The following is a 23,968-nucleotide window of genomic DNA, read 5'->3' as shown; positions in this document are numbered from 1 at the left end:
ATTTAAGTGAAAAGTGAAAGTAAAGTCGCTCAATCGTGTCGGACTCTTTGCGACCCCATGGACTGTAGCCTACGAGACCCCTCCCTCCATGGGATTTTCCAGGCAAGAATACTGGAGTGGGTTGCCATTTCTTTCTCCAGGAGATCTTCCCGACTCAGGGATTGAACCCAGGTCTCCTGCATTGTAAGCAGATGCTTTACCACCATCTGAGCCATCAGGGAAGTCACACCTGAATTGCCTAGTGGTTTTCACTGCTTTTTTCAAGTTAACTGAATTTTGCAATAAGGAGCTCATGATCCGAGCCATTGTTAGCTCCAGTTCTTGTTTTTGCTGACTGTATAGAGCTTCTCCATCTTTGGCTGCAAAGAACATAGTCAGTCTGATTTCGATATTGACCATTTGGTGATGTCCATCTGAGAGTCATCTCTTGAATTCTTGGAAAAGGGTGTTTGCTATGACAGCATGTTCTCTTGGTAAAACTCTGTTAGCCTTTGCCCTGCTTCACTTCACTCCAAGGCCAAACTTGACTGTTATTCTGAGTCTCTCTTGACTTCCTACTTTTGTATTCCAATCTGCTGTGATGAAAAGGCATCATTTTTTGGTGTTAGTTTTAGAAGGTCTTGTAGTTCTTCATAGAACTGGTCAACTTCAGCTTCTTTGGCATTAGCGGTTGGGGCATAGACTTGGATTACTGTGATGTTTAATGGTTTGCCTTGGAAACAAACTTAGATCATTTTGTTGTTTTGCAGATTGCATTTAAGTACTGTATTTCAGACTCTTCTACTTTTCTGCTGACTGTGAGGGCTACTGCATTTCTTCTAAGGGATTCTTGCCCGTAGCTGTAGATATAATAATGATCATTTCAAACAAAAACTGAATTAAAAATATTTATTTATTTGGTTGCATTGGGTCTTAATTGCCACATGCCAGCTCTCTGTTGTGGCACATGGATTTAGTTGTCCCAAGGCATGTGGGATCTTAGTTCCTAGATGAGGGATTGAACCCACATTCCCTGCATTGTGGATTCTTAACCACTGGACCACCAGAAAAGTCCTGGTCATCTGAATTAAATTTGCCCATTACCTTTCCATTTTAATTCACTGATTCCTAAGATATTGTTTTTCAATCTTGCCATCTTCTGCTTGACCACATCCAATTTACCTTGCTTCATGTACCTAACATTCTATGTTCCTATGAAATATTGTTGTTTATAGCATGGGACTTTACTTTTACCACCAGACACATCCATAATTGAATATAGTTTCCACTTTGGCTTAGCCATTTCATTCTTTGTGGAGCTATTAGTAATTGCCCTCCACTCTTCCCCAGTAGCATACTGAACAGCTTCTGACTTGGGGGGCTCATCTTCCCATGTCATACTTTTTTCCCGTTTTAATTCTGTCCATACGTGCCCTGAATGGCATGGCTCGTAGCTTCATTGAGTTATGTAAGCCCCTTCGCCACGACAAGGCTGTGATCTATGAAGGAGAGATGGAGATAATAGTACATATTTGAGGTGGTTCTGAGGATTAAATGAGATCCTGCATAATAAGCATTTAGAAATAGCGCTTGGGAAATAATAGATACTCAGTAACTGTTAGCTATATTTTTTGTTTGTATCAGCATGTGTGTATATTGATCATGCTTGAATCTTCTGTAGGAACACCTAATGAGGTGTCAGGGCAAGGGACACTTAAATGAATGCCTTGGATGTGTTTATGAAGTGGATTCATAAATAAGCATTAATCCATTTTTAATTGTATATAACCAGAAATGAGTTTAAACTCCAGATTTCTTTCTGTTTTTACTACTGTTGTAAATACTTGTATACAAATTTGAGTCCTTATTGTCTACAGGCCACTATTCTAAGGTATGACCCTGAACTGGGTATTAAAGTAATAGTCTCTATATATTTAACTTCTTTTATTCTTGACAGCTGCAAGCATATTCAAAAGGAAGAAAATAGAACCGTATAAGTACGTGATACCATCTTCAATAGTTATCATCTCATGGTACATGAATTAATTGAATTTTCGATTTCTCTTTAATACATAGTGACCTAAGTACCCCCTCACTGGATTAGTTTTAAACAAATTCTGGTTGTCACATTATTGTATTGAAGTTTTTCTAAAAAAACTATACTATGATGTATTTACCTGAAACCAGCTAGTATTTGCAAAAGGACAAGTGGATGCTTTTTTCTTTTGATACTAATACAAAAATCAGGTTGCCTTCCTGACTTCTGTTAGGTGATAGTGTTTTAGATGTTTGGAGTTCATCCATACTTGAAGTTTAGAAGCTAGTATACTCTCACATTATTAAGGTATAAAATTTTCAACATTTTCTTCTGAAATATTTCAGACTTTCAGGAATGATTTTACATATATTCACCACCTAGATTCTACTTTTAACATTTTACTACACTTGTTTTATCACATATTTTCCATGTATCTAACTCTCATGCAGCAATCCATCTTGTTTTTTTACTCATTTCAAAGTAAATTCCAACAATTGGTATAATTGAAGTTCAATTTTTAAAGCTGTTTTTCCAACTTTTTTTTTTCAGATTTCTTTTTGTGTAAACTTAATTTTTGTGAATGATCTGAAGTTCTGAATTGTGGCTGCTTATAGTCTCTGTGGTTTCAGTGCTTCTCATTTTGAACTGCTTTCATATACAGTGAACCTTTATTAGAATATTTAGATTATGTACCAGTAATTCATATTTAACCAAAACTAAAGTAGCATGAATAATGAAAATTTTGCATATGTGTTTTCACTGGTCTTTAAAAAAATTTATTTTAGGAAATAATTGTGTGTCCCATTGTGGTACATTAAACTGATATGTAATTTTAGTAATCTCTTTTAAAATTTTCCATTTAACAGTTACTGTCAGGGTCAGATCCCCTGGAGGAGGGCACAGCAACCCACTGTAGTATGCTTGCCTGGAGAATTGCCTGGGGTCACTGAGAGTCGGACATGACTCAAGTGACTGAGGGCCATAAGTCACTGTTTCAGTGTTTAGCTGTTTTTCTTTGATCTTGGTGTGTAAATATTGTTTGTTCTCCATATGACTACATGACTCGTGACAGAAAAATCTATTTACCACATTATGAACTTTTTGAATGCTCATAATAGCCATGTGGGGCTTCCTAGGTGGTGCAATGGCAAAGAATTCGCCTGCCAAAGATGCAGGGTATGCCGGTTTGATCCCTGCGTAGGGATGATCCCTTGAAATAGGAAATAGTAACCCACTCCAGTATTCTTGCCTGGAGAATTCCACAGACAGAGGAGCCTGGAGGGCTACCATCCATGGATTTGCAAAGAGTTGGACACAGCTGAACACACACTCAATAGCTATATAGTAAATGCTGTTGAGCAAATAAATGTGATGATTTTTTTTTATAAATGAGATAATTTTGTCAATTCATACCTTAAATTTGTTGAAGTTTTTCTTTACCTTTTATTATCAAACTTACTGCATAAAGGACAGAAGGATGTTTTTGCTCTGTGTATATCAAAGTGAAGTATGACGTTTACATTCTGAATACTTCATTAGCATATTTCAGACTTAAATGATTGAATGTAAATAGAAATAAGAAAAGAGAGTTTTGGAACATGCATATCCCAAATTAATTATAATTTGCAAAAATTTCAGATAAGATTATAGTATGAACAAACACCTCTGCATCTATTACATTCCTTTATGAAATCTTCTGTCATGTTTGTTTCAGATTTGTTTAAAAAAAATAAAAAACAGCCAAACAAAAAAAGAAATAAAACATTAAGGTAGAGGTGAGGTCTCATGGAATTTTAAATACTTTCTACATAATATATATGTATACACACATGTAGATAAGTTTCTACATATCCTTAACCAGAAACATTATTTAGAATTTTTTAACTTTATAGGTTATTTAAGTGATAGGATATAGCACATATGATTTTCTTTTCCATTTATTTTTATTAGTTGGAGGCTAATTACTTTACAATATTGTAGTGGTTTTTGCCATACATTGACATGAATCAACTATGGATTTACATGTGTTCCCCATCCCGATCCCCCCTCCTACCTCCCGCTCCAATCCCTTCCCTCTGGGTCTTACCAGTGCACCAACCCTGAGCACTTGTCTCATGCATCCAACCTGGACTGGCAATCTGTTTCACACTTGATAATACACATGTTTCGATGCTGTTCTCTCAGAACATCCCACCCTCGCCTTCTCCCATAGAGTCCAAAAATATGTTCTATACATCTGTGTCTCTTTTTCTGTCTTGCGTAAAAGGTTATCTTTACCATCTTTCTAAATTCCATATATATGTGTCAGTATGCTGTATTGGTGTTTATCTTTCTGGCTTACTGAACCCTGTATAATGGGCTCCAGTTTCATCCATCTCATTAGAACTGATTCAAATGTATTCTTTTTAATGACTGAGTAATATTTCATTGTGTATATGTACCACAGCTTTCTGGATATAGCACATATGATTTTGCAACTTTGTTTTTTTGGTTCAGTATTTTGGGGATTTTGAGGTAGCTTTAGATATACACTGTTCAGTACAATAGCCATTAACTGTCTGTGGCTATTGAGCACCTGAAATGTGGCCAGTGTGCATTGAGATGTGCTAGAAGTGTATTTGCACACAGGATTGAAGACTTATTATGAAAAAAAGTAAAATATCTCATTACTAATTATTTTATATTATATATTGAAATGATAATTTGGATATATTGGACTAAATAAGATTAAAATTAATTTCACCTGCATTTTTAAAAATATGACTTCTGCTGCTAAAATGTCATAAAGTCATAAAATGCTTTTTCATGCTAAAGTCATAAAAATATGACTTCAGTTGTGTCCGACTCTGTGTGACCCCATATTTCTGGCTTATATTATATCTCTCTTGAACAACACTGATCTAGATTGCTCGTTTTTCATTTCATTAGTTTTGAGTTGAATGGGTATACTACAATCTATCTGTATACCATTGGTGGATATTTAGAATGTTTTTCTAATTTGATACTGTTAAAAAATGTTACTGAGAGCATTCTTAAATGTTTCTCTGCACATGTGCTAGAGCTTCTTTAGGAGGTCAGTTCTAATTTATTTTTCTTTTCCCCATTTATTTTTATTAGTTGGAGGCTAATTACTTTACAATATTGTAGTGGTTTTTGCCATACATCGACATGAATCAGCCATGGATTTACATGTGTTCCCCATCCTGAACCCCCCTCCCACCTCCCTCCCCATCCCATCTCTCTTGTTCTATTTTTTATTATAAGATAATTGCCAAATTGGTATCCATAATGGTTTTACTAATTTACACTTCCACTGGCAATTTGAGAATTTTCTTATTCTATGTTTCTACATCCTGGCCGATGTGTTTTTATAGACAATTTTAGCTTAACCCTTAAATTAACAGCTTAAGCAAGCACTGGTAACTCTTTTAAGTTTCTCTTAGTGAATCTTTTGTAATAGTCAGTGCATGTAGCCCTTTTTTCTGTACTGCTTATGTTCTGAGTAAATAAAAATTGGTTTTAAAATTTAGCAGCCTTAATATAGACCCTATTAGTAGGCAGCTGCAGTTCTTGCAACAAAAGCATATCTATCTTTTTAAGTGCTGTTAGCTTGAGAAAAAGCTTCTGGCATCTTTCTTTACATGATGGGATACCACTATACTGACATTAAAAATTGTTTTAGAAAATAATAATGTAGAAGATTATTCACTGTATATTAATGGAAAGGAAAGGTTGCAAAACAGTAAAGTAACCATTCAATTTTGTTAAAAAAAATTACCCCAACATGTATGCTAACATTAGCTGACGTTATATTGTGTACTTTTCACTTCTTTATATTCCATTTTCTCTAGTGGACTTATTAGGGACAGAGGAGATGGAGGGTGTCCTTAGCAACAATAAGCTAAAACTTCCATGCCTGGAATAATATTATAGGCTAGAGAGAGTGACTAAATGTGCTGTAATCGTTCCCATTTTAAATATTAAATATCAGGGTTTCCTTAAGGTACAAATGGAGCCAAACTATATTATTCTTTACCTGTTGTTTTTTCAACATTAGAGAAACTTTTCTAAGAATTAGAAATTGTCGTTTAACTTCAGTAAGAAGTCTATTTGCATTTGATGTTTTCTACTCTTGGGGAAAGGAAATAGTGGAAAATGGATTAATCTTCAATCCTTTGGAATAAAATTTAGACGGTTTGAGCTCTGGTCTCAGATTAGTTTCATTTGGAATTACCTGATAAAAGGTTAGATTTGGGTTCAAAGCCAGTTCTGTAACCTTTGAAAAGTTAGCAACAACCAAGTTGTTTTTTTCACTTATGCACTGAACATGGTAATACCTACATGAAAATCTTTATCAGCTGTCTAGCATAGTGTAAACACTTAATAAAATTGAGTTGCTTTATTTTTTCCTTTTCTGTTTTTCAGAGTGGATGCGTTTAATAGCTGGAGACAGAATTGATTAGGTATCAATTTCATGAAAAGAACTATGAATAGTTTTGATGTACATATCAAAAAATAGAGAAGTTACCATGTAAGTTGATTCTGATTTTTCATACCTTCCCCCTCAGGTATCTATCACCTGGCGTATTGAGTTCATTGCATTCTAACGATAAGCCAAACACTGTGTTTTCAAAGATGATCTCATCTGTTTATATATCTTTTGCTTCTGGAATGATAGCTTTGCTCTTGTAAGAAAGTTAATGCTATCTCAGACCTTAATCAGCAGTTATAAAAATTCCTTTTAGCTAGTGCTTGCATTGTAGATTTTATCTGATTCCATTTTTATTGATTAGGAACATAAGCTACATCTGTTTTTATTGATTAGGAACATAAGCTATATACTTTATCTGGAGAGATTTGCTATGACTCCCCCAGAATTGAGTAGGGGTCCACAAACTAAATGATTGCCCTAGTAGGTTGTAGATGGATTTTGTTAAAGCACTGAATATTTAGTTATAGATACAGATATGTGTATGTGGCTTTGTCTTTTCTCAGAAAACCTAAGTTTTGTTTTTCTCCTCTTTCCTCTTTACCAAAAGAGAAATGAAAATTTTATTTAAACTAAGTTTAAGTATTGTTTGCATTATAATATATAGGGATATAGATTCACTCTGATTCAAGTTCTAGAGGAAAATAGGTTTTGTTACAATGGGCAAAGTAAAATGGTATTTCTGCTTTATCAGAGGATAGTTTGTGTTTTATCCTATTTAAACCTAAATTCTTTCCCTTTGGGCTAAAATATACTTCATCTTGATAAAAACCTTCCAAAAATTTCTTCTTTTGAAAGATTTTAGTATGTTTTTGTTAGAAAATACAGTGATACTTGTACTTATTTTTCTGTTACAGTGAATAGAATATACTGATTTTGAATAAATGTACCTTGAGTGGAGTAAATTTAAGCTTTTCAAATATTTATGCATATTTCTCATCTTCAGTTGTTCTTTATTTTCCCTTGAATCTGTATAAAAGCATTACAATTTTCACTTTTACTACAGGAAACATCCATGGTTCAGTGTTTGTTTTCCAAGGTATCCATCAGGAAATTCCTGATTCTACAGCAAAATTTGCTTTTCAAAATAGAGGTTAGCAGGTATTGGAAACAAGGTTAAGAGTTTTAACTCTGAAGGAACCCATATAAAAATTAGGTGGAAAATAATTACACATGCTAGAGATTTAAAAGTATTAGGGAATTCACAGTTATAAGCATGTTTCCCCTTTCTTCCATAGATTATTCCTGGGAATTTAACAGCTTTTTTTTGCCATTAGAGTTTGAATTCCTTAAGGTCATGTCTTATGTATTTACTTTTTATTGCAGTACTAAGTACTCAGAATAAATATATTCAGCATTTGGTAAATATTATAAAATGAAATAAGTCAATCTTATTCCTCATGAGTAAAAAGTGAAGTCTGACTTGATTTATGTTTAAAACTCTTTATGTCAGTTTGGGAAGAGTTTAAATGGAAGTTTTTTAGGCAAGAAGTATTTCTGAAGCTAACCTGAATTATCTTTGTACTTTTAATATATCTTGTTTCTGGACTCAAAAGAATGTCTTCTATTTTACTAGTGCCTTGTTTGTTGTAGTGCATTTTGGATACTGGTTTTCAGAAAAATAAAATTTGTTTCATAAGATGATTATTCTATGGTGTCAGTGATAGATATGACCTGTCATCTCATATACTTAATTTTTATATCCTTAGATTGCTGGGAGGCCTGAATGGTTTCTTGAGATGATATAAAAGAGATACCTGTGTTATTTCCTGTTTGAGTATTTTTTGTACGCCTCCCTTTTTTTGGCTAAGTAACATTATATCTGGTACTGTGGGCAAGAATCCCTTAGAAAGAATGGAATAGCCATCATAGTCAACAAAAGAGTCCAAAATGCAGTACTTGGATGCAATCTCAAAAACGACAGAATGATTTCTGTTCGTTTCCAAGGCAAACCATTCAATATCACAGTAATCCAAGTCTATGCCCCCAACCAGTAATACTGAAGAAGTTGAAGATGAATGGTTTTGTGAAAACCTACAAGACCTTCTAGAACTGACACCCAAAAAGATGTCCTTTTCATTATAGGGGACTCGAATACAAAAGTAGGAAGTCAAGAAATACCTGGAATAACAGGCAAATTTGGCCTTGGAGTACAGAATGAAGGGCAATGGTTAATAGAGTTTTGCCAAGAGAATGTGCTGGTCATAGCAAACACCCTCTTCCAAAAACACAACAGAAGACTACACATAGACATCACCAGATGGTCAATAACAAAATCAGATTCATTATATTCTTTGCAGCCAAAGATGGAGAAACTCTATACAGTCAACAAAAACAAGACCAGGAGCTGACTGTGGCTCAGATCATGAACTCCTTCTTGGCAAATTCAAGATTTAAATTGAAGAAAGTAAAGCAGGTTGCAATTACAGTGCTTTCTTTTGTGGAAGTACTGACATTATCCTGCTGAAAGAAAATCTGTGTTGATCGTTTTTTGATTTTGCCATTTATGGGGGTAAAATCATGACAGATTGACATAAACAGTTGATGGAAAAAGTATAAACAGAAAAAAGAAAAAAAATAAACTGAAGAAAGTAGTGAAAACCACTAGACCATTCAGGTATGACCTAAATCAAATCCCTTATGACTATACATTGGAAGTAAGAAATAGATTCAGGGGATTAGATCTGATAGACAGAGTGCCAGAAGAACTATGGATGGAGGTTTGTGACATTGTACAGGAGGCAGTGATCAAGACCATCCCCAAGAAAAAGAAATATAAAAAGGCAAAGTGGTTGTCTGAGGAAGCCTTACAAATAGCTGTGAAAAGAAGAGAAGCAAAAGGCAAAGGAGAAAAGGAAAGATATACCCATTTGAATGCAGAGTTCCAAAGAATAGCAAGGAGAGATAAGAAAGCCTTCCTCAGTGATCAATGCAAAGAAATAGAGGAAAACAATAGAATGGGAAAGACTAGAGATCTCTTCAAGAAAATAAGAGATACCAAGGGAACATTTCATGCAAAGACAGGCTCAAAAAAGGACAGAAATGGTATGGACCTAACAGTAGAAGATATTAAGAAATGGCAAGAATACACAGAAGGACTGTACAAAAAAGATCTTCACAACCCAGATAATCACGATGGTGAGGTCATCAACCTAGAGCCAAACATTCTGGAATGTGAAGTCAAATGGGCCTTAGGAAGCATCACTATGGACAAAACTAGTGGAGGTGATGGAATTCCAGTTGAGCTATTTCAAATCCTAAAAGATGATGCTGTGAAAATACTGCGCTCAATATGCCAGCAAATTTGGAAAACTCAGCAGTGGCCACAGGACTGGAAAAGGTCAGTTTTCATTCCAATCCCAAAGAAAGGCAATGCCAAAGAATGCTCAAACTACTGCACAACTGCACTCATCTCACATGCTTTCAAAGTAATGCTCAAAATTCTCCAAGCCAGACTCAACAGTATGTGAACCATGAACTTCCTGATGTTAAAGCTGGATTTAGAAAAGGCAGAAGAACCAGAGATCAGATTGCCAGCATCCGTTGGATCATTGAAAAAGCAAGAGAGTTCCAGAAAAACATGTACTTCTGCTTTATTGACTACTCCAAAACGTTTGACTGTGTGGACCACAACAAACTGTGGAAAATTCTGAAAGAGATGGGAATAACAGACCACCTGACCTGCCTCTTGAGAAATCTTTATGCAGGTCAGAATTCAATAGTTAGAACTGGACATGGAACAACAGATCGGTTCCAGGTAGGGAAAAGACTGGTTCCAAATAGGGAAAGGAGTATGTCAAGGCTGTCTATTGTCACCCTGCTTATTTAACTTATATGCAGAGTACATCATGAGAAACACTGGGCTGGAGGAAGCACAAGCTGGAATCAAGATTGCCGGGAGAAATACCAGTAGGCTCAGATATGCAGGTGACACCTTTATGGCAGAAAGCGAAGAAGAATTAAAGAGCCTCTTGATGAAAGTGAAAGAAGAGAGTGAAAAAGTTGAAAGCTCAACATTCAAAAAACTAGGATCATGGCATCTGGTTCCAACACTTCATGGCAAATAGAAACAGTGGAAACATGGGAAACAGTGGAAACAGTGACAGACTTTATTTTTGGGGGCTCCAGAATCACTGCAGCGATGAAATTAAGAGACACTTGCTCCTTGGAAGAAAAGCTGTGACCAACCTAGACAGCATATTAAAAAGCAGGGACTGTTAGTTTCCCAGCAAAATCTGCCTAGTCAGGGCTATGGTTTTTCCAGTAGTCATGTGTAGCTGTGAGAGTTGGACTATAAAGCAAGCTGAGTGCCGAAGAATTGATGCTTTTGAACTGTGGTGTTGGAGAGGACTCTTGAGAGTCCCTTGGACTGCAAGGAGATCCAACCAGTCCATCCTAAAGGAAATCAGTCATGAATATTCATCAGAAGGACTGATGCTGAAGCTGAATCTCTAATACGTTGACCACCTGTTGCAAAGAACTGACTCATTTGAAAAGACCCTGATGCTGGAAAAGATTGAAGGCGGGAGGAGCAGGTGACAACAGAGGATGAGATGGTTGGATGGCATCACCGAGTCTTTGGACATGAGTTTGAGTAAGCTCCGGAGTTGGTGATGGGCAGAGAAACCTGGTGTGCTCTAGTCTATGGGGTCGCAGTGTCAGACATGACTGAGCGACTGAACTGAACTGAACAAGAGTGTGTTGTATTCCCAGACGTTCTTCAAGGATAAGATATTAATATTTCCAAAGCTTTAGGAGAAGCATGTGGCCTTAAAAAATCGATCTTTTAGAGGATACCTAGAGGAATGTCTGAAGAATTAAGAGGGAAGATAGCATTTAATTCCCTTATTTGTGGCACAAGATCTTTACCAGACTGTTTGATACATTGACCCTTCCTATGTCCCACTATAAAATTACTATTAAAAATTAATCTTGAAAGAATAATAAAATAATAAGATTCAGGTAGGATTCAAGACCAAAAATATCTTATCATAGAGAATAGAGATTGTAAAACCATATTGTAAAACCTTGTGCTCTTTGTGTACATAAAGTATGGACACTTGGTTTTTTTTCTTAATACTAAATGTGGAATTTCTCATAAAGCAGAGCTTCATGAAAGGCTTGATATTCTAGTGTGAGATCCTGGGTAGAGGAAGCTTGTGCTTTTTCTACCTCATTTTTAATATAGTCAATCCTTGTTCACTGCTACTTGGCCTCAAAAGCACCAAAGTAATTATCTAGTTTGACAGGTATAGTTTAAAAAAGGTATAGTTGAGAAATTTATTTTAATTTTTGTTTCCATCCCATAGTTTTATAATCTGTGCTGAACCAAAAAATTCAAGTATTAACGGATTGATTGCTTTCTAATCACTGCTTTTAAAGCTAAAGAAATCGAATTAATATCCTTAGATCATGTTAAAACTTCTAGTGAGTCAGTTTTTTTCCTAGTTTGTGTTCAGGGTAAAAATTATATGAAAGGTCTAAATTCTAGTGCAATTGCTGTTAGAAGATCTCTAAACAACTCAGTCAATGTCCAAGTCACTTTTTAAAAAATAACAAATTTATTGATATAAATCACATACCACAGTCCATTCATTTAAAGAGTACAGTTTGGTGGTTTTAGTGTACTGTCAGATCTGTATAGCCTTCACTACAATATTCATCACTTTAACAGAAATCCTCTACCAATTAGTAGTTACTCTTCATTTTCCCTTATATCCCTACCCCAGTTCCTGTCAACCACTATTTTACTTTCTATCACTATGGATTTGTGTATTTTGAACATTTCCTATGAAAAGAACCATACAGGATGTGATCTTTCATGACTGAATACATTCTTTTAGCATATTTTCAAGGTATATCCATATTGTAGCATGACTCAGAACTTTATTCATTAATATTGCTGAAAAATATTCATTTATTTAATGGATATTTGGTTTCTATTTTTTGGTTATTATGAATCATGCTGCTGTGAACAAATGCATATAAATTTTTGTATGTTTGACTTTCTGAGGAGCTGTCAAAACTTTTTCAGTTTTGTATTAGTTCACAAATAGTCTAGTGCTTATCTGTTTTATATTTACATCAGCAGTGTGTGAGGGTTCCAATGTTTCCACATCCTCGCCTATAACCTCCTAATATCTTTTAAATCTTTTAAATGATACCCATTCTTGTGGGTGTGAAGTAGTATTTTGTGTTTATTTTTACTGTGGTAAAGTATACATATTATGATATTTATCATTTTAACCATTTGTAAATTTGCAATTCAGTGGCATTAAATACATTGACAATATGTAACAGTCACTACCATTTACCCAGAACTCCATCATTCCCTCCAAAAAGCTCTGTACCCATCTTGATACCGTCATTAATAAATGGTGCTGTGTCCATTGAATATCTCCATGTGAAAGAAAGAAGGTTGAACTGTTACCTTACACCATGTACAACTAAAAATGAAACAAATACCTAAATTTCAGAGCTAAAACTGTAAAACGCTTAGAAAACTTAAGGGCCTTGAATTTGTCTATTCCATTCCATTCAGTCACTCAGTTGTGTCTGACTCTTTGCGACCCCATGAACTGCAGCATGCCAGGCCTCCCTGTCCATCACAAACTCCTGGAGTCTACACAAACCCATGTCCATGAGTTGGTGATGCCATCCAACCATCTCATCCTCTGTCATCCCCTTCTCCTCCTGCCCCCAATCCCTCCCAGCATCAGGGTCTTTTCTAATGAACCAGCTCTTTGCATCAGGTAGCCAAAGTATTGGAATTTCAGCTTCGACATCAGTCCTTCCAGTGAACACCCTGGACTGATCTGCTTTAGGATGCACTGGTTGGATCTCCTTGCAGTCCAAGAGATTCTCAAGAGTCTTCTCCAACACCACAGTTCAAAAGCATCAACTCTTCAGCGCTCAGTTTTCTTTATAGTCCAACTCTCACATCCATACATGACTCCTGTAAAAACCATAGCCTTGACTAGACGGACCTTGTGGACAGATTAATGTCTCTGCTTTTTAATATGCTGTCTAGGTTGGTCATAACTTTCCTTCCAAGGAGTAAGCGTCTTTTAATTTCTTTGCTGCAGTCACCATCTGCAGTGATTTTAGAGCCCCCCAAATTAAAGTCAGCCACCGTTTCCACTGTTTTCCCATCTATTTACCATGAAGTGTTGGAACCAGATGCCATGATCTTAGTTCTCTGAATGTTGAGCTTTAAGCCAACTTTTTCACTCTCCTCTTTCACTTTCATCAAGAGGCTCTTTAGTTCTTATTCACTTTCTGCTACAAGGGTGGTGTCATCTGCATTTCTGAGGTTATTGTTATTTCTCCTGGCAATCTTGATTCCAGCTTGTTCTTCCTCCAGCCCAGCATTTCTCATGATGTACTCTGCATATAAGTTAAACAAGCAGGGTGACATACACAGCCTTGACGTACTCCTTTTTCTATTTGGAGCCAGTCTGTTTTAACTGTTGCTTCCTGACCTGAATACATGTTTCTCAAGAGGCAGGTCAGGTGGTCTGTTATTCCCATCTCCTTCAGAATTTTCTACAGTTTATTGTGATACACACAGTCAAAGGCTTTGGCATAGTCAGTAAAGCAGAAGTACATGTTTTTCTGAAACTCCCTTGCTTTTTCGATGATCCAACGGATGTTGGCAATCTGATCTCTGATTCTTCTGCCTTTTCTAAATCCAGCTTTAACATCAGGAAGTTCACGGTCCACATACTGTTGAAGCCTGACTTGGAGAATTTTGAGCATTACTTTGAAAGCATGTGAGATGAGTGCAGTTGTGCAGTAGTTTGAGCATTCTTTGGCATTGCCTTTCTTTGGGATTGGAATGAAAACTGACCTTTTCCAGTCCTGTGGCCACTGCTGAGTTTTCCAAATTTGCTGGCATATTGAGCGCAGTATTTTCACAGCATCATCTTTTAGGATTTGAAATAGCTCAACTGGAATTCCATCACCTCCACTAGTTTTGTCCATAGTGATGCTTCCTAAGGCCCATTTGACTTCACATTCCAGAATGTTTGGCTCTAGGTTGATGACCTCACCATCGTGATTATCTGGGTTGTGAAGATCTTTTTTGTACAGTCCTTCTGTGTATTCTTGCCATTTCTTAATATCTTCTGCTTCTGTTAGGTCCATACCATTTCTGTCCTTTATTGAGCCCATCTTTGCATGAAATGTTCCCTTGGTATCTTATTTTCTTGAAGAGATCTCTCATCTTTCCCATTCTGTTGTTTTCCTCTATTTCTTTGCATTGATCACTGAGGAAGGCTTTCTTATCTATCCTTGCTATTCTTTGGATTTCTGCATTCAAATGGGTATATCTTTCCTTTTCTCCTTTGCTTTTCACTTCTCTTCTTTTCACAGCTATTTGTAAGGCTTCCTCAGACAGCCATTTTGCCTTTTTGCATTTCCCTTTCTTGGGTATGGTCTTGATTCCTGCCTCCTGTACAGTGTCACAAACCTCTGTCCATAGTGTCCATAGGCTCTGTGTCTATCAGATCTAGCCCCTTAAATCTATTTCTTACTTCCAATGTATAGTCATAAGGGATTTGATTTAGGTCATACCTGAATGGTCTAGTAGTTTTCCCTACTTTCTTTAGTTTAAGTTTGAATATGGTAATAAGAAGTTTATGATCTGAGCCATAGTCAGATCCCAGTCTTGTTTTCACTGACTGTGTAGAGCTTGTCAGTAGTCTCTAAATAAGATGCTAAAAACAGAGGCAAGAAAAGAAAAGTAGATAATACGGACCTCATTAAAATAAAAAATTTGTGTGTTAAACCACAGTCTCCAGAGTGAGAAGACAACCTACACAAAAAATGTTTGCAAGTCATTTATTTGACAAGGATTTAATATCCAAAATATATAAAGAAATTTTACAACTCAGCAGAAAAAACACAATTCAATTAGAAAGTGTACCAAGAACTTGAATAGACATCCATTTACTTTAAAAAAAATGTGATAAAATACCTATAACATAAAGCTTTTTAAAATTTACATTTCAATAGTGTTATGTACATTTTTGCCTTTTTTAGATTGTTGTGCTGCCAATCTCCAGATCTTTTTCATCTTGCAAAACTAAACCTCTGTACCCTATAAAGAATAACTGCATATTTCCCTTGGCTTTCCTTTATTTATAGTCAGTGTCTTTAAAGTGGTGTCTTTAAGTATATATAAAGACAACATATATATTGGTCTTGGTTTAGTCAATTCTGACTTCTGACTATATCCACCTCATGTTCTTGACATTCTCTGACTCTTGGTTTGTGAATTTAGGTCATTCACATTTAAAGTGAATTTTGATGTAGTTGGTTTAATACCTGCCATGTTTGTAACTTTGTTCATTGTGCTTGTTTTCTTTTTTATCTTCTTTTTTGGCCTTTGGTTTTAATTGAACATTTATATGATTTCATTTTCTTTCCTCTTAAAAATTATACTTCTTTCAACATTTTTATTGATTGCCTTATAGTTTGCAGTATACATTTATAACTAGTCTAAGTTCATTTTTAAATAACATTATACCACTTCACGAGAAGGGCATGGCAACCCATTCCAGTATTTTTGTGTGGAGAATCTAATGGACAGAGGAGCCTGATGGACTACAGTTCATAGGGTCACAAAGAGTTGGATATGACTAAAGTGACTTAGCACACACGCATACCCCTTCACAAGTAGTGTAGATACCTTATAACAGTATTCCCAATTCCTTTTCTTATCCATAAGCTATAATCACCCAATGCATTTTTTGTTATTACTAGTTTGGACAGTTGACTATTAAGTCAGTTAAGGATAAGAAACATGAAAGATGTTATTTTACCTTCACTTATTTCTTCTCTAATACTTTTCCTTTCTTTATGTAGGTGTGTACTTCTGACCTGTATAATTTTCTTTCTCTCTGGAGAACTTCTTTCAACATTTCTTGCAGGGAAAAGCTACTGTCAACAAAAGATTTTGGTTTTTGTTTGAGGAAGTCTCTTTTTCTTTTACTTTTGAAGAATCATTTTACTGGATACACTATCCTAGCTTGGTGAGGTATTTCATTCTGCTTTCTTCCTGCTTGTATGGTTTCGGACAACACGTAAGATCGAATGCTTATCCGTGATCCTCTATTTTTTTGTTGTTGGCTTTTTAAAAGATTTTTCTCTTTGGCTCTGCTTTTCTGCTGTTTGCATATGAGAAAGCTAGATGTAGATATTTAATATTTACACTGCTTGATATCCTTCTTCTCTGGTATCTGTCATTAATTTTGGAAGCTTTTCCACCTTTCTTTTATTTCAAACATTTCTTCTGCTATTTTCATTCTTGTCCTCTGTATTTCAATTACATTTATGTTACACCTTCCGTAATTGTCCTACAGTTATTAGTTTTTGTGTTCCCTTTTGTTATTTTTTCTCTTTGCATTTCAGTTCAAAAGATTTATATTGACATATTATCCTCACTGATTGTCTCTTCAGTCTCATTGATTCTTTCATTGGCTGTGTCCATTAAAGGCATTCTTTCTTTTATAGTGTGTTGGATTTGTAGCATTTTCTTTTATTTATTTGAGTTTTCATCTGTGCTTACATTACACATCTATTCTTGCAAGCTGCTCACTTTATCCCTTAAGAATCCTTATTGTATTAGTTATAGCTATTTAAAATTTACCTATCTGATAATTTCAAAACTCTGTGTCTTCTCTGAGTCTGGTTCTAATGCTGTCTTTGTGACTTTAGATTGTGTTTTTTCTTGACTTTTAGTAGAACTTGTAATTTTTTGAAAGCTGTGTGTATTAAGAAATGAGGTAGTCAGGCTTTTAGTGTGAACTTTTATGTTAACATGGCAAGGAATGGGGCTGTGTTTAAAGTTTGCTGTAGCTGTTTGTGCCAGAGCCTTTAATTTCTTCTAGTTTCCTTGTTTTAGTTTTTTTTTCCTTCCCTTTTGTCTTTGGGTGTTCTTAAGAATTCTTTTTTAAACAGAATTTGTATCTTACAGCTTTCCCATTTGTAATTCTAGTTTATTATATTGAATCCCAGGAGTTGGAGAGGGAAAGTGATATTATGAATCACGTTTTTTTTTTTTTTTTTTTAAAGTAGGCCCTTGTCCCTGGGCTGTGATCTTCAGAAATGTTTCTTACCCTTTCCCCTCCCTACTTAGGTGAGGTAGGAAAGCTGGAGGAGGCTGAGGTTGTCTAATTGCTCTTCCTCCAGGTAGAGAACGCTATGGTGTAGTAGTTTACCTTGAGAGCATGACTTTGTTACAATGAGAATGTTCTGGGTGTATTTTAATATGGTTACTTTCCCCTCCTCCTACTTAAGGTGCAGTAGGATTTTTTTCCCCTCAGATCTTTCTCATGAAAACCTGAAAACCTTTTGGGACTCCTGTAGGTAAAACCCAGGAAAGTATGCCTCCCATTCAAACTGGGAACCCAGGATTTTTTTTTTTTTATTTAACTCTCAGGCTAATCCTTTTTGTCCTCTGGTAATTCATCAGTTACTCTTGAAGTTTTCTCACTTCAGATAAAATGTGATTTTCTGTATCTGCCTGTTTTCCATTTTTTTTTCTTTCTTGGTGATTTGTTCTGTGTCCTTGGGCTTCCCTGGTGGCTCAGCAGTAAAGAATCTGCCTGCCAATGCATGAGACACAGATTCAATCCTCGGGTGGGGAAGATCTCCTGGGAAAGGAAATGGCAACCCACTCCAGTATTCTTGCTGGAAGATTCCATGGACAGAGAAACCTGGCAGGGTACAGTCCATGTGGTTGCAAAAGAGACACAGTAACTAAACAACAGCAACCTGTGACCTCAGTTCTCTAATGGATCTAAGAAAACTTACTGATTTTCAATTTATCTTTTTTCTTGTTGTGAGTATAGTAGTGAGACTTCTAAGCTGCTTACTTTTTGTAGCTCACTGGTTCTTTTCTGTTTGTTTTTGGCTTTTTAAAATAAATGAACCCATGTGAAATAATGTAACTTGCTTTTCCGGATGCTCTCCTTTGTTTGGAATGCTTGTGTGACATCTTTCAGGGCTTGGTCTTTGTGAGAATCAGGTTCCAATTTCAGTTGGAAGTTTTAGAAATTGAGTTTGAAATGATTTGTTTTTCTTACTGTTAGCACCTTATGTTTAATTGCTGCTGCATCCAAATAAGGATAGTATGGTAAGCTCAGTGGATTAATCATGCATAGTAAAACTAGAGAACTTAGGTAATTTAATGTATTCATAGTGTTTTTATTAAAAATTAAATGAAAAATTAATGAATATATGCAAAATAATAAAGCAATGAACAAAGATGAAAAATTTAGGGAAAGTATGCTATAGTAATTGAAGATATCAATACTTTTGTAGACATCTTAGTTTATCCTTAGTCCTTTGAAATATTCTGAGTTTTGAGAATTATCTATTAGCATAACTACTTTTCCTATTCATTAAGTTAATTAGTCACTATGCCCTCACTTCTCTTAAGGAATGCAGTGTAGGGTGGGCTTTGATTAGAGACAGAATTCCTGATTTTCCATTACAAGTGCAAATTATTTAACTCCCTTACTGCATTTATCAAGTAAGTGTCTTTTTTTTTCGATATCCAACAGACTTTTTTACAAATGTTAAAAGCAATGACCTGGAGAGAGTCCTGTCTGTGGAATCCCCAGTTAACAGGATGATTATCCTTTGGGGCCATAGGCATGGTGCTAACCTCCACTTTTCTTTGGTTTGTTTTGCTTTCTGGGATTTGAGGATGGTGTAGTTTGCATGCACTGACAGGAAGAGACATACAACTTTGAAGATCTGGAAGCATCAAGGAATGGTCTGTAAGCCAAGTTGATCCATTCTTTTCTATTGGATGAATATTTTGGCTCCTAGTTTGTTATTTTCATGGTGTCCAAATCCACTAACATTTACTGATGTCAGTATATCTGGATGGCTCCTCTAGGTTCTGGTCATTCATATCAGTAGGAACAATATGTAGGCCAGTGTTCCCTCTGCAGAAGGTTTTGGTAACTGGCCTCTGAACTCTGATGGAATGAATTGAAGCTGCCAATTATTGGGCAGAAGGAAGCTGTTGGGAAATCTATACCATTTTTTTCCTATACAGACATTAACAGGTTGGCCTTCTGGGACACTGTGAATGGTTGGGTCTGTGGCAGTTCAGTAAAATTCTGGATACAAATCAAGGGGCCCAGGATACCCTCTGAACAGTGCCACAGAGCGGGAAGAAGGTAAGAGTCTAAACAGGAAGAGTGTTCATAACACCAGTCAATTTGATGTCAAACGGTATCATGCTCCAGGCGGTATTGCTGAACCACGAAGTGGTGACATTTCAGAAGTGCAGAAAATGCCACGGCACCACAGAGACATATAAATGGATATACAGGGAAAAGAACTCTCTCTTCTTTATGAGGCTGGATGGAGAAAATTATAAATGAAATATACATTGGAACGAAGTCTTAAGTTGCATAGTCGTGTCTGACATTGCGACCCCATGGACTGTAGCCCGTGGTTCCTCTGTCCATGGGATTTTTCAGGCAAGAATACTAGAGGGTTGCCATGTCTTTCTCCAGGGGATCTTCCCAACCCAGGGATCGAACCCATGTCATCTGTGTCTCCTGCATTATAGGCGGATTCTTTACCATCTGAGCTACCACATAAGGCAGTGTCGGTGGTCTAAATTCTGATCATGAAATCTCTGCAGTAGGTATTCTATAAAAAAAGTCAGTGAGCAAAGACTACACTAAAATTCAGGAATTCATTAATTAAATAAAAATACCAGGATTCTGTACCATAAAGATCAGGTCCATGAAGAGTAAAGACGTTATACAAAACAATGTTGAGTGGTGCAGTCATCAACTTTCTGTAATAGTAGCTGTCAGTGACTACCACAGTCACCAGAAAGAGCATTAGGGCAACCAGCAACCAGTGAAAGAAACTCTTCCAACCTGTTTCATGACCAGCAAATCAGAGGCAGTAGGTAAACCAAGAGCTACACTGAATGGCCAGCCTAAGATAGCCCCAGCTGCTAATCCAATTATATTAATGGAAGTTTGTCCATATCCCAGCCAGTCATAACTATCAAGGTAGTGTACAAACAGAAACTTCTAGGAAGGAATGAATGCTGATAATGAGCAAAAGATGTCAGTGTTGAGAACCAAGAAGGCTAACATTTGATGCACATGCAGCCCAAACTTCTTACACACAGCCTTGTAAAGTGAAAGTGAAGTCGCTCAGTCATGTCCGACTCTTTGTGACCCCATGGACTGTAGCCTACCAGGTTCCTCGGTCCATGGGATATTCCAAGCAAGAGTACTGGAGTGGGTTGCCATTTCCTTCTCGAATAAGAATCTTAAAGATAAGCTGGGGAATATTCCCAAGCCTGAAACCCCTTCCCATAGATGAGGTAGTGTGTTGGTTCCCAGTATTTGAGTGTTTCATCACAGTCAGAGATGTTGCTCTGGAGAGCAGCATATAACCTTGTTGAGAGCAGATACTTGAAAGCAGTAGATCCTTCTGGTACCCAGACTTGTCCTATTTTATTCCCATATGACCTGCACTCTAGGGTTTCTTCACTAACAAAATGAGACCTGAGCTGGGGCATCTGTTTAAGTCTGATGAAGATCCAATATCCATCCACCGTGGTAGTGGAGAGGGAGCAGAGTGAAGAGGCTGTGGGCCCTCCTGGCTGGAAGACTGGATCAGGCACAGCCCCTCACTGTACAGGCATAAGCACCTTTCTGAGCCTTGGTTCCCTGTAATAAAGTTTTCATGAAGTTTAAACCAGGCCAGTGTGTATAAAATGGATGTTAAAATTTGTCATGGTTATGTAAGGAAACCCGAGACAGTGTGGGCTAAGAAAAATTCCACCATTTACCCTAACGTTTGATTTTTCAGTGATTGGTATTCATTGGCATAGTAGCACCTGTTTGGACCTTTATCACATTTGAGAGTAAAATCAAGGCATACAAAGTTTATAAAAAATTAGGCTTTATTTTATATGTTTACATAGTTAATACTTGCCAGCTGTTGAAAGGACTTCTTATAATTTTACTTGAATAAGGACATAAGTTAGAAGACATGAATGAATGGTAAACTTGTAGTAAATGAAGTGTGGAAAATCTGTTGGATTAGTGAAAAGTCAATTGTGAATTACTATTTAATTTAAAACCTATATCTCCATGCACTTAGGAGTAATGCAATGAATTTATCATATCACAAAAATGTAGAAGAAAAAGTATCACAATCTTATCATACAGGTAACATTAATTTTTTAGTGTACTTTTTTGTAATATTTTTATTTATTTTGAAACATAGTTGTGATTATATTTCATGTTCAGTTTGTTTTTTGTTTAACATTGTAGCATGAAGTATTTTTTATATTGTAATTGAACTTTTTGGAATTTTAATGGCTGGTATGATATTGTATGACTTAGGCATGACTGTTTAGCCATTATTATACATTTAAGTATTCATAGTTTTTTTGACTATTGTAAATAGCTCATAGATAAATGTCTTGTGATTAAAGTTATTTCTTTAGAATTATTTTATTTGTGTAGATTAAAAAAAGGCAGAATTATTCAAGAGAATATCAAAGACTTACTGCTAAGTTGTTTTCTAAATCCTTGTATTACCATTGGCTATATATGATAGTGTATATTTCATAGCATATTATTCTACAATGAATAGCATTTTCCATTGAATATTTGATAACTTAAAAAGAGGTATTGCATTTAACACTTTTAAAAAATTTTATTTATTTATATTAATTTTTGGCTGTGCTAGGTCCTTGTTGCTGCTAGGGCTTTTCTCTAGTTGTGGTCAGTGCTTGGGTTTCTCCTTGGCTTCTCTTGTTGTGGAGTACGGGCTCTAGAGCACAGGCTCAATAGTAGACATAGCTGCTTTGGGGCATGTGGCATCCTCCCAGATCACGGATCCAACCTGTGTCTCCTACATTGGCAGGTGGACTCTTCACCACTGAGCCACCAGGGAAGCCCCATTTAACACTTTTTATAGCATCTAGTAAGTTGTACTGCCACGTTTATTTCTTTATGCATTTTGCTTACTTTTTAAAGGAAAATGTTAACAATTTTTTCAAATTTCTATAAGGGAAATGGAGCAAAGTACTATGTTTTGCATTGCTTTATTTATTTATTTTTGTTAGCTATAAATACCTTTATCTACTAATCAAAGGAATGTTCCTGTTTTTTTCTTATTGAAGTACAGTTGATTTATAGCTTCCCTGGTGACTCAGTGGTAAAGAATCCACTTGCCATTGCAGGAGATGTGGGTTCAATCCCTGGGTTGGGAAGGTCCCCTGGAGAAGGAAATGGCAATACACTCCAGTATTCTTGCCTGGTTAATTCCATGGACAGAGGAGCCTGGCTGGCTACAGTCCATGCAAAAGTTGGACACAGTGACTAAACAACAACATATTTGATTTATAATGTTGTGCCAGTCTCTGCTGTACAACAAAGTGACTCAGTTATACTCATATGTACATGTTTTTAAAAAAGTTAATTAATTTGGCTGCTTCAGGTCTTAGTTGCAGCAGGTAGGATCTTTGTTGCATCATGCAGGATCTTTCCTTGTGGCATGTGGACTCAGTTGTGGCCCACAGACTCAGTGGTTGTAACCTGTGGGCTCCAGAGTGTGCAGGCTTCAGTAGTTGTGGCACGTGCATTCTCTAGTAGTGGCTCATGGTCTCTGTAGGACGTGGGCTTAGTAGTTTTGGTTTGTGGGCTTAGTTGCTCCCTGGCATGTGGGATCTTAGTTCCCTGACCAGGGATTGAACCTGTGTCCCCTGCATTGCAAGGTGAATTCTTACCACTGGACCACCAAGGAGTCCATATACATGCTTTCAAAATGTTCTTTTCCATTATGGTTTGTGTCAGGAGATTGGATACAGTTCTTTCTGCTAAACAGTAGAATCTTGTTAATCCATTTTAAATGTAATAGTTTGCATCTACCAACCCCAAGTTCCCAGTGCATCCTTCTCACTCCCTCTACCCCCAGCCTTGGCAACCAGAAGTCTGATCTCCGTGCCAGTGAGTCTGTTTCTGTTTTATAGATAGGTTCATTTGTGCCATATTTTAGATTCCTTATATAAGTGATATGATAAGGTATTGTCTTTCTCTTTGTGAATTCACTTAGTATGATAATCTCTACTTGCATCCATGTTGCTGCAAAAGGCATTGGTTTGTTCTTTTTTATGGCTAAGTAGTATTCTGTTGTATATATGTACCGTGTCTTCTTTATTCATTCATGGGTCAGTGGACCTTTAGGTTGTTTCTGTGTTTTGACTATTGTAAATAGTGATGCTATGAACATAGGGGTGCATGTATATCTTTGAATTATAGTTTTGTCTGGGTATATGCCCAGGAGTGGGATTGCTGAATCATATGGTGATTTTAATTTTGATCTTCTGAGGGACTTCCATATTGTTTTCCATAGTGGCTGCACCAATTTACATTCCCACCAACAATGTAGAATGGTTC

General features: G+C 36.3%; 1 protein-coding gene, 1 non-coding gene and 1 pseudogene across 11 annotated transcripts in view; 2 read left to right on the top strand and 1 right to left on the bottom strand.

Moving 5' to 3' along the window:
- Nucleotides 1-23,968, top strand: part of ATRX (ATRX chromatin remodeler) — a 269,851-nt gene that overhangs the window by 21,685 nt on the left and 224,198 nt on the right. For 8 of the 10 annotated variants that reach the window (XM_065916979.1, XM_065916985.1, XM_065916984.1 and 5 more), the window contains one exon: nucleotides 6,443-6,548. The exons of the other annotated variants lie outside the window; for them this stretch is intronic. In XM_065916979.1, the coding sequence (XP_065773051.1) occupies nucleotides 6,517-6,548 (32 nt within the window). In that variant the 5' untranslated portion in view covers nucleotides 6,443-6,516. The remainder of the gene's footprint in view (nucleotides 1-6,442; nucleotides 6,549-23,968) is intronic. 10 annotated transcript variants of the gene reach the window in all.
- On the top strand, nucleotides 8,916-9,049 carry LOC136154951 (small nucleolar RNA SNORA69). Its single transcript, XR_010660646.1, has one exon. It is a non-coding gene; the product is annotated as a small nucleolar RNA SNORA69 (small nucleolar RNA).
- Nucleotides 19,041-20,644, bottom strand: LOC136153821 (alpha-1,2-mannosyltransferase ALG9 pseudogene; annotated as a pseudogene).

This window comes from Muntiacus reevesi, chromosome X (assembly GCF_963930625.1).
Source record: "Muntiacus reevesi chromosome X, mMunRee1.1, whole genome shotgun sequence".
NCBI classification, from domain to species: Eukaryota; Metazoa; Chordata; class Mammalia; order Artiodactyla; family Cervidae; genus Muntiacus; species Muntiacus reevesi.
Note: the sequence above shows the minus strand (reverse complement) of the source record. Positions and strands in the feature narration are given on the sequence as shown.